Raw genomic sequence first — 12,790 nt, forward strand, 5'->3', positions numbered from 1 at the left:
CTAAAGGTTCTGAATTTCTTTGACTACAGCCAGAATAGCAAACAGGAAGCTTTTGAATTTGGGAACATTTTTGTGAAACTGTGTAGGCAACTATTTCTTGTGGCTGTTTATTGTAATACATTCTACTAGTTGCAAAGGGGCAGTGAATTCCATGGATATCCCAAACAGGGGTTTCATGATTTCTTTCAGGGGTGGGGGTGGTCCTAAGTCAAAACTGAATATAGAGCCTGAACAGCTGAACCTAACTCTAGATGTGGAAGCTAAACCCAGGTTTCCACTTAAATGTCAAACTATTACAATATCAGTCTACAGTCTGAAAGGAGAGCAAAGACTTACTCTTGGGAGGTGAGCTTGGACCATAACTGCACATAATTAGTTCAGGATAAGCGAACTGAAGTGACAGACTGTTAGAAGAACATATAAGTGATGGAGAATTATTGTCTACAATGCGCCAACATTAGGATGGGGTCTCAGGCAGTGAGTGTTGACGGGAAAATTAGAATGTGTGACTAACATGGGGAAATGTCCCTCTTTTACTCAGACAAAGTGTTGGAACAATGTTGCAAGAAGACATTAATTAAATTTTATTTCACCAAGTTTGCTTTATGGTCAGGTTAAATACAAAAGAACCACCAGAAGACATGATTTTAATATACTTTATTTAAAAAGTACACAGTTTTAAACTGTTTTCCATGGAACAAAGCAGAAAGTAATGACAATTTGTTTCAATCTATCAAAGTTCTGTTCTTGGTGAATTGTGTCTATTGTATGGCAAATCCATATTTGCATGATGAGCAAAAAAGAAAAAAAAAGTCCTTTTTGTTTTTACATAATTTTGAGAGTTTATATTATCCCACTGTTTAAAATCATGAAATGCTGATGTTTGGACTATATTTCATGTCTTCGGGTTGCACCATTTTTCAGTTCACAGTTTATCCATGTATTTAGCATGCTGAGTGATAGTTTGTCAGTCCCTGTCACCTTGAGAAAATGGTCAAAAACAGAGGAAGCGCAACAAGTGTAGGCTTAGCGGTTAGAGCTAACACCCCACCGCATTCTCTGGCATTCTCCTGAAAAATTTGAAAGAAAGGTAAAGAAGGAGGGGGAGGGGGAGGGGAAGAAGAAATGAAACTGTGCTTTAACAATCCAAGCTAACATTGAATCAGAGCAAGCAGAAGAGTCATCTTCTGCAATGGGACATGAAATGCTCTGAAATGACTGAAGGAGAGCAAACACCCAAATACTTGTTGGGATTTCCATGGGGCTCCCCTATGTATTCCCTAATTCTATAGCTATCCCACCCCATTATAGAATACTCTCTCAACACCAAAATGTACCGTATTTGTTCTATTGCCATGTCAAGCCTACCTGCATGCCCCCCTGCCTGCCTTCCTGCCTTCTCTCTCTCATCCCTCCCTCTCTGGTTCCCTGAGGTGTTTTATATCTGCTTTATTTTAGTCCCCAGATATCTATTGGTGATTTATACTCCTATTTTGTTCCTTGCTTGGTTTTAGTTTCTTGCTTCTTATCATATTTTTAACATGTATTTGTATTTTTATTTTGTTCACTTTGAATTTTTTCTAGTGTACTCTATGACTGCTCTGTTTAAAGTTGCAGAATGCTTGGCTATCTATCTATCTATCTATCTATCTATCTATCTATCTATCTATCTATCTATCTATCTATCTATCTATCTATCTATCTATCTATCTATCTATCTATCTATCTATCTATCTATCTATCTATCTATCTATCTATCTATCTATCACAGTGTTACATAGGCATGTCACATATATAAAAATGAATTAAACTGTGTGATAAAATGATATAGAATGAATAAATATAAATAACTGATAGTATAAAAATCATTATAAATTATAATAATAAAAATGTATACAACTTCCTTTCCTTTAAGATATAGTCTAAGGGCCATTAATGGCAACCCTTGGGAGCTAGAAATGCTCTCAGGTTATGTTTTATTTATTTATTTATTTATTTATTGGACTTATATACCGCCCCATAGCACTACAAGCACTCTCCGGGCGGTTTACAATTTTAATTATACAGGCTACACATTGCCCCCCCCCCCAGCAAGCTTCCTTGTACTGAACTACTAAACCAGCACCAGTTGACTTCAGTGGTCTGAATTCAGTTTAGTGGATCATAAATTATATAAGCAGTACTGAAACTGAATCAAAGATCAATTCAGATATGGATTGGACAGCACTATTGGTGCCAGTTTCAACTCCACTGGAAGGATGTTCTGATAGCTGGGGTGTCACAACTGATAAGAGTTTCTCCTTATTTGACACAATGGCCAAAATCCTGTTGCTTAGCATAGTACATCACACTAGAGTAGGCCCACTGAATCAATGGGAATTTGGTGAGTTGATTTCTCTGTAAATTCCATTAATTCTAATGGGTATGCACTAACGGAAACTTATTGTAACTTATGGCAGAGTTTACTTACTAAATGCCCATTGATTCAATGGACCTATTCTAGTGCAATTTACTATGCTAACCAAGAGGTTTTTCGCCATAGTATATAGTTGAAGTACTCACAGAACGCTTTCCCCTGATGTTCTTAAGCCTGACATACTCAGCCTGATAACAGGGAGAAAGATGTCTGAAGCTGTTTAGACCATAAATTGTGACTCTAGATTATTCGCCATCTTTCAGGACCAGCTCCCCCAATATTATTTTAACAAGATGAAAATACAGCGATGTAATATATCAGAATATTGTAAGAATAAAATGGAAGATAAAATGGAATGTGCTTTATGCAGAGGAATTGTTTTATTCATTGTTACTAAATAATGCACACAGACTAATAAGGGACTTTGAGGTTTTGTTTTTTAAAAAAAACTACAGGTGGGATTATAACAATTGTGTGCCACATGACTGTTGAAGAGAATGGATGGCAACATTGTCATCAAACAAGACAAACTGGTTACTTCTTGAATCTAATAGCACAGTGAAATACAGCTGTGAGAAGTAAATAAAATAGCAGTAAGGAGAAATATTAGAGATAGTTACAGAGGTGGGGCTGGAATGAGGAAATAAATGATGCTTTCATTATAGGACTCTTTTCCTATACTTACTGTACCTCAGGATGGAATCCATGGCAAGACTCTGGACGTCTTCTAATCTTGTGAGATTTTAAGCGTTCACATTTTAGGGATTCATTATGTTCATAGGAGTCAAGGATGTTGATTAAAATTGGGATGCTTTCAAATTCACCATGACCACCCCCAAGCTATCACCACCTGGCTCAAGCCTACCTGCGCATAAGGACCCCTCCCATATTCTCCAATTCTGGTGTACCGCCATTTCAAAAGATGTGCACTGAGGAAACAAGTTATCCGGTGATACATAAAAGTTGATTATGTGCCAGTGTGGCATGAGATAATTCATTATTTTCAGCATCAAATATCTAGTCAGGTATGGTAATACTAAAAAGCTTCATCAGTTCTCCTGCAGAGAAAAATGAAATCTATCAAACAAATTTACATTATCAAATAGAGGTGCTTCCTAACATAATTTGCTGAATTTATTACAAACATTCAAAACCCAGGGATCTGTATTAATAATTTTTTTAAAAAAAACTTGGCAAATTAGCATGCCATGCATTACTAATTTAAGTCCTTTAATGACAAAGTCTGAATCCAAACCTGTGACTTTAACATTACTCAGCTTACCATCATTAAGTTTATATTGTTTTACATATTCTTTACACTGTCAAAGCACTCAATACATTGTTTCAGGCCCAACTATTTGTTGAAGAAAAGGATATATCTTATTTCTATTGGTTCCATTGTAATTGGTGGAATTGACTCACAGTCACATTCATTACTTACTACCACCATGAAGAGATTACTGTTTTGGATTTGCTGGATGACAAAAGATCTGTGGACATAGAGTTAACAATTAATTGAAATATCAGATCTAATATAGGAGCTCTATGGAAGATGCAAGACAGTGTCAAGCTCCTGAACACACTTAGAAGTTTGCTGTTGAAGTAAACATTGGAAAGTTCCCAATTCATTACTTAGACTAGTAGAATTTGGTCCCCTTTATGCTGCAATTATTTGTGCAACTGTTACAGCAGATCTGCCTGAATAAACCTGGCTCCACACATAGACTGTGTTTATTAAATCTTACCAAGCACATCTGTCTATCAGGTGGCAATTCCTCCTCACATCATAAAGGACAGCCTTGTTCTGAAAAAGGTCACATCACTGCCAAATAATGTAAGCTCCAATTACAGAGATGCTAGAGGTGACACAATGTTTTCCATTCAATTTCACACATGCAGGCTTCTTCCTGGATTTTCCTTAGTCTTCCATCCCTTTCTGGCCCTTGCACGGCAGATTTGGGGGGGAGTACAGATGTTAAAAGTGAGAGGAAGAATCTAGTTTGGATTTCTGATAAGCAGCCAAAATTGGACAGAAGCCCATGTACTTACCTCTCCCACTGAAATTATTACAAATACAAGCATTTAAGATGGATCAAGTTCTTACAGAAGTCAGTCTCATTGTGTTCAATGGCAATTGTCCACAAGACACATATAGTACAATGAACTTCATTGTTGGTCTCCAAGCCAGTGCTCCACACCTTGGCTAATCAAGGTGCTCTTGGACTACAACTCCCAGAAACCCCAGCTGCACAGCTGATGGCGAAGGCTTCTGGGGATTGCAGTCCAATGGTACCTGGGTTACCCAAACTTGGGAACCACTTCTCTAAGGTGTCACAGCATTTTGCTTGCTGAGCCACAACCTTTCTTAAAAAGACCAAAGTTCCAGAATTTTGCCATTTTCTGGAATGTGACACTTATGACTTTTGTTAACAAATGACAGAAGACCATTTTAAAATCCTATCTGTTTAAATCCCTGTAGCTTAATTTAATTTGCAGATATAGCACAAGCAGGAAAAAACACATTATGAAACCTGCCTTTGAAATATGTATGGTCAGTAACCGAGAAATGGCATCTGAGATGAACATTTTGTTTAAGAGGCTTGTTTGTGTGTGTGTGGTGTGTTTGAAACTGGGATGTGATTGTAGAATTTTCTTCACAGTCACAACTCATGTGCTTTTATCCATCTCTCCACCCCATCCCGCCTGCAGGACACTGTGATCTACTTCTGTGCTAATCTTTATATCAACTCATTATTACATGCTGTGCCATGTAATGCCACTGTATCCAGAATAGATGTTTCAGTTTGGTGGTCTGGCAGAGAAGGCTGAAGTTAAATGAGGGCTTGACCATTTGTAGATGTGGACAAAAGCATATTTCTACTCAGACGTCTCTGCTTAAAATACATATTGTCTTACTAAGAAAATGCTCTGCTTTTTCCAAAAATCACAGAAAATCAGAGGCGGGGGGAGGGAGACAACGTGCAAAGAAAGCAGGAGTCTTTGAACCAATGCTGGGAAAGAAACAACTGGGAAGTCTGCAATTAAAATATCAGCAACAGAGAGATTAAATGCTTCTCCATCTTCCTTCAACTTGCTGAACTTCCATTAAAGTTACACTTACTGGGATCTGTAATACATTAGCTTTATGATGATAAACACACTGTGCATTTACAGCATCACACACAAGGTCTGAACTTCCTAAAGGAACCTACAAACAGCTGGGCCATGTAGCAAGGCTGACATCACTGTAATGGAGCATCTGTGGCTTTGCAGATTTGTGTGTGGGAGAAAGGAAAGGAGGAAAATTCTTCAACAGAAAATAACAGCTCCATTTTTATACATGATGGTATCTCAGAGCATTATAAATGTATCAGATCCCAAGGGGAATAACAGACAATACCAGTTTAGCCATTTTCAGGAACGGAAACAACCCAATACTACACATTATAGGATATTTTATAGGGGTTGTACATATAAAATCAGCTCAGGACAAGCTTGAAAGGAGATACTCTGCAGTGTTGACACAATTACTGTTTGTCTGAATAGATGATGGTTGGGGTTCTTTTGGGTTTTTCTTTTTTTGGAAGAGGTTAATTGCTGGGGTAGGGGGGAAGAAACGATGAGCAGTCATTTGAGATCTGACTACAGCCTAATATTATGTGGACTGTCCCATACTTGGAAATGCTCCTAGGGCATTAAACATTGGAGGAGAGGGGAGGGAAGGCAAGAGGAGAAAATGCAACCTAATAGAGACTGATAAATTGTCACACTGCCCAAAATCTAGTAGCAAGTTAGAACTAGAGCAGGTCCATTGAATCAGTGGGGATTTGGTGAGTAACTCCTCCACAGGTTGCACGGATTCAATGGGCATATCCAAATTGTGACTTACTACTAGATTTCAGCTAGTGTCTCAGATGACCCATGCTAAGAGTATATTGTAATGGTTTTTATATTATAGTATTTTACATCTTACTCTGAAACCATTTTCCGCAACCCTGTGTTCTCCAGATGTATTGGGATACAGTTCCAATGATCTCCAAACAACATGGCCATTGACTATTCTGGCTAGGGCTGAAGGCAGTTGTGATAGAGCAGTTTCATAACACATTAGCTTGGGAAAGGCTGCCCTAGAATTTTACCAAGGGTGGTAGAACAAAGCAAGGATAAAAGCCAGAAGAATCAATAGATAACCCACTAGCTTATGGGAAATACATACTTCAAAGCAACTGCTTTCTTCAAAAGCACAATAGGCACAGCAAGGTACATAGTCCATTGTTTTCAGTGAAATTATCTCCTGGTGATCTGTGCATCAGATGGTAATCCTAAAGACGAGGGATCTCTGGCATTCTTAGTCATGATCTGTTTTCACCTAGCAATCCATTTTCAAGAAAACTCATAGATTTTCCAATCTGTAGCTGAGTTTCTCTGGAGAGGTGAATAACTATGTAACATAGGAAACTTTAAATGTCTCCTCTTCAGGAGTATTTAAACACGCATCTAATCTAAACATCTATATGGAATCTCCCCCTTCTGGTTGGTCAAGAATGGGTTCAAATAGTACAGTCACTCACATATTACTCTTCTTTACCACAAAGTAATAGACCCCTTGACAGTATTAGTTTCATACTACAAAGAAAAAAGTATCTGAGATCACCACAAAAACGGAGTATTTAAAATACATGCATATTGATCTTTGAACCCATCCCCTTGACATCCAATTCATTCATTCTCCACCATCCATATATTTAGAAACAAATAATTAATAATTGTAAATATGCCTCACCTACACCTCTTGCACATTTCACAAACATAACTCTTCTACTCCTTCCCCCAAGGCAGTCTTCTGGCTTCACACATAATGCTTCTGGAAATCAGCTGATACTTGTTAACACTCCAGCACCATAGACCAACATGTATCTGATTTCCATAATTGGACAAGTAGGTCATTATTGTAACAGCTGAATCTGCTTCATCTTTCTTCAGGACTCACCCTTCCTACTATGACAGAGTGTTCCTCTTGTAATCACTAGACCACACATAGACCACATGCTGTCTGTGAATAATGCAAGCTTGAAGGAACCACAGATAAAACATTTTAGATTTTCTCAGGATGCTGTTATCACTACATTTTCATGCATGTGTAATTTAAGAATGTATTGGCTGTGTTTCTGTAGCTTAATCTCGACGTGAAGCTGTAATGATGGATTTGTGCATAAGCCTAAAGATAGTTTTATACTGGGTCATAAGCAAAGGATTAGGCTGCTACTTGGAGATGTGGATGAAAGGCGTGTCTGGGACAGCGCTGAGCCTGTAATCTCCACTGCACAATTCAACTGAGAAATTTATACCTCTTAGTAGAACAGTGGGTCACTGTTCCTCCAGATATATATTGTTCATAAATATGCCATTCAAGAGATTGACTTCAAACACTTGGACGCTTGTGCCTGACAAGCGAGAGTTGCTACACAACCTCCTTTCAGATCTGCTTTTGCTAAAATTAGCAAACTCTGAAACTTGCTTTTGCCATGTCTGGTGAAATTTGCAAACCGGCACTGAGAATTCTGTAGTGCCAGCGCATTCCCCTTGCCCACTGCTTGGAGCCACCCTCTCATTCACTGCTGCAATAATAAACCTATGACAACAATGCAGGTGGTGATGGGTTGGGAAAGACAGTGGGACCATATTTCTTCCAGCAGCCTCCTCAGCTCCACAGAGCAATGGCTAGGCGCAAAATGCATTGCTCCTGATGATTGTTGAAGCCAAGGCATTATGGGAGTCATGGCAAACCTCTTTCTCCACAAGAAAAAGAAAGAAAAGTAGGGGTGATTTTGTCCCCTCACTCTTCCCATAATACTCTGATCAATGCATCATGCACATAGGTTGCCAAGAAATGTCTGTAGAGATGAAGGGGAGGGAGCAGCAAAGGTAGATGAAAAGGCCAGCTCCAGTGGCCAGCTCAGGTAGTGGAGAGCGGCAAATGTTCGCAACTGTCATTAAAGCTTCCAAAAATGTAGGGGACAGAAATGAAAATTACATTGTTTCAATGGACACAATGAAAATATGAATAAAACTATTTTTAAACTGGTGTGGTGTTGGATTCTGTATTCAAAAGATCCTTCTGGCTTCTGATTTTGAGATACCCTTGAACTTTAAGGAAAATTGTTCTCAAAAACATTTCCTGAGCTAGAATAACATCTATGTCGCTGGCAATATAGGAGCCAAATCTAGTTAAAATACTCTTTTATTAAACTCTAAAACTGGTCTAAACAAATCAGAACAAGGTCTGATCTGGAATCTTTATAATGAATGTTTCATGGTTGAATAAAACAGCTCCTTTGAAGTGAACCAATGTAAACCAAAAACCCGAGTCTCTCAATTTTACAGCAGTGTCATACACGGCATCAGGAGCGGCATTTATTCATGGTAAGGCAATATTATGCTGGATAATGACAGCATACCATGATCTTTACAGACTTCTTTATGCATACAAGATGATAAACTGTTGTGGTCCTTGTCTTTTGAAGCATTATTTAAAGATTCTTCTTAATCATCACTTTGAATCCACTCTCCTCTTTGCATTTATATCTTATGCAGAAAAAGCCATATATATATATCCTATGGCTTTTTTCAATAAGATATAAATGCAAAGAGGAGAGTGGATTCAAAGTGATATATATATATCCTATGACTTTTATATATATATAAATCTGAGGAAATACACACACACACACAGACACACACACACCCCTGAGGATATTTAAGGCCTTTGATTTTTCTCTATAAAAATGACAAGGAAAGGGAATGGAGTGATAAAAAGAAATATTGCTGACAGTCCATGTTCTAATGTTATGTCATTCATTCATTAAAATATTTGTACTCCAACTTTTTACTGAAAGTACAAAAGGATGCAGTTTAAAATATCAACCAATATCTAACAAAATGGAGACTGGTATCCAACTGAATATTTGTGCCTGCCTAAATGCATTAGTATGACTGAGATAGCTATTCTTTCTAAACAGTGTGCCAGTTGCATGACTCAGAACATGGCTAGGAATTCAATTAGAGAATTGTCAAATAGCAGCTGTTCCCTACTCCGAATGAAGCCAATGCACTGACACAGGTGTAAATATTCACTTGCATTTTGGCTACTATACTTAAATAGAAATAGCTGCGGCAGCATAAAATAATTCTGCTTTCAATATGAAGTGAGCTTGAGGACTTTATTAAAAAGCCTTGGCCATAAATTGGAAAGACAATATCATGAAGAATGGACACAAGCTTCATGGGAGGATTCTGTACCCTCAATGCTGCATTAGATAACACCCTTGTCTCTCTTCCTTTGAACAGAAGGGAAACACCAATAGAATTCTTGTTCAAATATGGAACAGGAAGGGTTGTCCAAAATAGCCATTCCCGAAATGATCAAATCCAGATGTCTCCAACTACAACTTCCATCAGACACTGGCAAAAAATCAGTTGTTAGGGATGTTGGGGATTATATTTTAATCTGGAGGTGACCACATTGGAGTAGGTTGTCTTTATGCAGCCTGGTTATGGCTTTAAAGAGTGAGGTCAGCACTTTCGAACTCATAGCACTTTGGTAACCAGTTTTAGCTGAACTGAACCGAGTGATGTGCTCAGACTGACTGGCTGCTGTGAACTGGACCAAAAGAGGTTTCTATGTTGCAATCATCTAAGCTGTATATATTTGGGGAAAAACTTACTGCAGATGAAATCTAGAAAAGCACAGCTGGATCAGATCAAAGGCATGCTGAGCTTAGGATTCTGTTCACCCAGTGTTCACCTCGGTTCACCTAGTGACTGCTCACTTCCCTGTGGAAGCAAGGCATGATTGCAACAACATCCTTGATTTCACATTCTCTAGTAATTAAGACACACAAGGACATTGCTCCAGTAGCAGAGAGGATATATAAACATCCTGACTATTAGACAGTGATGTCCCAAAACTGCATTAGAACATACCAAATTTAGAGTTTTCTGGGCTAATTCTTGAAAATAGTTCCTTGCTTTTCATAAAGTTAAAGCTCTGAAATGGACCCAACCATCTTCTGTCTAAAATGACAGTTTATTATTGGGGGCCATAGAGTGGCCACCTATACCCCCTAGAAAAGGAAAGGCAGCACTGAAAAAGAGATGCAAGAGGCAGGGGGTTGCATTAAATGTGCATATGCTAATTGTATGGACACAAAACGTAAAGGTCAAGGATCCCCTTGACATTTAGCCCAGTTGTGTCCATCTCTAGGGGGCGGTGCTCATCCCCGTTTCCAAGCCATTGGAAATAATTACTCAGATTCAGTTAGAAATACATAACATTTCATCACAAGGAGGAAAACCAGAAAAATCTGTTTTTTGTTGAATTGCCACAAAAGACAGCAATAATAGATGAGAGGTGTGAAAAAAGATTGTGAATGGAAATATGAGCAGACCACTTGGTTGATCCCTGGCTGGAGAGCGGCTGTGCTGTTAAATAGAACTAACGATCTTCTTTTACAAAAAAGCTGTGAAAAATGCTATGTTCTCATCAGAACCTGTGTAAACACACACACACACACACACACACACACACACACACACACACACACACACACACACAAGAAAGTGAATGTATTTAAACTATAAGAAAAGAAATAAAGTAAAAGAACTTCTGGCTGTATGATAAAAAAAGTGACAGCTTGTAACATTGAAGCTTTTAATCTTTGTGCCTGTGTGTAAGATTTCATTTTGGCTTACAAATCCTGTTTCTTATTTTTAAAATTAGCAGGCACAAGATATTATATCTATGTGTACTGCTGGTCATGCTGGAACGCATAGATTATCTAGTGTAACCAGAGTAACAAAGGCTGTGTGTTTCAACAGAGGCATTCTTACTCTTTTAAAACGACAGGGAAAAGTTAGCCCTTAGCTGTTGTAGTATTAGAACAGTAGTGGAAAGAGAACACTAGCTGTTTGTCTGGTTTAGTAAAAGAGACAATCCAGGAGATATTTTTATTTACAAATCAAATGGCAACCTTCAACTAAATGCAGGGTTTTGGGGATAACTGTCATGTTTGGGGTAGCAATCACCATGTAGGGAAGGTAGGTGAGTTTTATAGGGTCCATTTGGTTTGTGCACTCTGCTTTGAAGCCAAGAGGACAATGGAAGTACAGCCAGGCCAAAGAATGGGATTCTGCAAACATATTACGGTATATGCATAAGTTGTAAAATATCTGTCAGAGACACCTTAACACTTATGCAAAATCAGTTAGCAACTTCATGACCATGATTTCAGTTGAAAAAGTTAGCAGGGACATCAGAAGTCTCATTTTAATCCTGATTAAAGAATGTAAACTCTTAAAATCCTATAATGAAGCCTTTGAGGATATGAGCTAATTTTCAAAGGAACATGATCCAAAGAACAATTTGGTTGATTCCACACACTGCTGGGATATATGTATTTGAAAAACGGCTCATGCTCAGGCTTGTATCTGCGGAGGGGAAAAAATAAGTTAAAAAAAATTCAGATCTTTTTGGACATTGGCTATAGAAGCTGAAAAACCAAAAGGTTTACTGACTTCCTTAGGTGCTGTAGGTGCTCAGCACCTGTTAAAACAAAGTCTTTCCCCATGGGGTTTAGATGGGCAGCTAACTTTCAAACCATCTATTTTAGTGTGCATTCTTTAATGGTTACTCTGGGATCTCATTTCATAGCTGTCACATTTTGATTTTTTCCTATTGTTGGTTTAAGTATGAAAAAGCAACACACACACACAGACATACACACACACACACAGAGAGACACACACACACACACACACCAATCAGGATATCATAAATGGAAAATGATGTACAGCCTATACTCAAATATCTGTTACTCACATAATTGTCAGTTGCCTAAACCAAACCGTAATGGAGTGGAACAAACTTCAACTGTTCAACATGCAGATATCTGTTGTTCTGGTTTCCAAGCCTCATAATGTGTTTTCCAGACTGCTGGCTGTATTTCTACCCCACATTTCTCTCATATCCTTTTTTTTCTCTAAAGCATGAATGAGTGTAACATCTACACAGTATTGCTGTCATAAATTAGCTCAGGATTTTGAATACTAGACAAAATAGAGGATGGAGCTGTTTTAGGCCAAGTTTAAAATAACACAAATGCCAGTAACTAAAGGTCAGTTTACCTTAGCTTCAGATAGAAAAGAGAAATTCAGAGGCCAGACATTGAAATTGTTGGGTTCTGATTATTTAGCCTTTTTCACCATGAGCAGGTTAGGAATAGAAACATGCTCACTGGCATCTTCACTGGTGTTGCTAAACCATTGGCCATACCCCTGTGGAACATATGGAAAGGGAGACTTGCTCAGGTATCCATA

The 12,790-nt window shown here is 38.2% G+C and overlaps 1 protein-coding gene across 5 annotated transcripts in view; it reads right to left on the bottom strand.

Moving 5' to 3' along the window:
• Nucleotides 1–642: 642 nt before the first annotated feature.
• CACNA2D3 (calcium voltage-gated channel auxiliary subunit alpha2delta 3) overlaps nucleotides 643–12,790 on the bottom strand; it is a 648,666-nt gene continuing 636,518 nt past the window's right edge. For 4 of the 5 annotated variants that reach the window (XM_072989633.2, XM_072989631.2, XM_072989630.2 and 1 more), the window contains 3 exons: nucleotides 3,791–3,906; nucleotides 3,107–3,186; nucleotides 643–1,070 (listed from right to left, as the gene is read on the bottom strand). In XM_072989633.2, coding sequence (XP_072845734.2) covers nucleotides 978–1,070; nucleotides 3,107–3,186; nucleotides 3,791–3,906 — 289 coding nt within the window. In that variant the 3' untranslated portion in view covers nucleotides 643–977. Of the gene's footprint in view, nucleotides 1,071–3,101; nucleotides 3,187–3,790; nucleotides 3,907–12,790 lie in introns of all 5 variants that reach the window. The other variant, XM_072989632.2, reaches the window with a different exon arrangement.

This window comes from Pogona vitticeps, chromosome 2 (genome assembly GCF_051106095.1).
Source record: "Pogona vitticeps strain Pit_001003342236 chromosome 2, PviZW2.1, whole genome shotgun sequence".
NCBI lineage: Eukaryota > Metazoa > Chordata > Lepidosauria > Squamata > Agamidae > Pogona > Pogona vitticeps.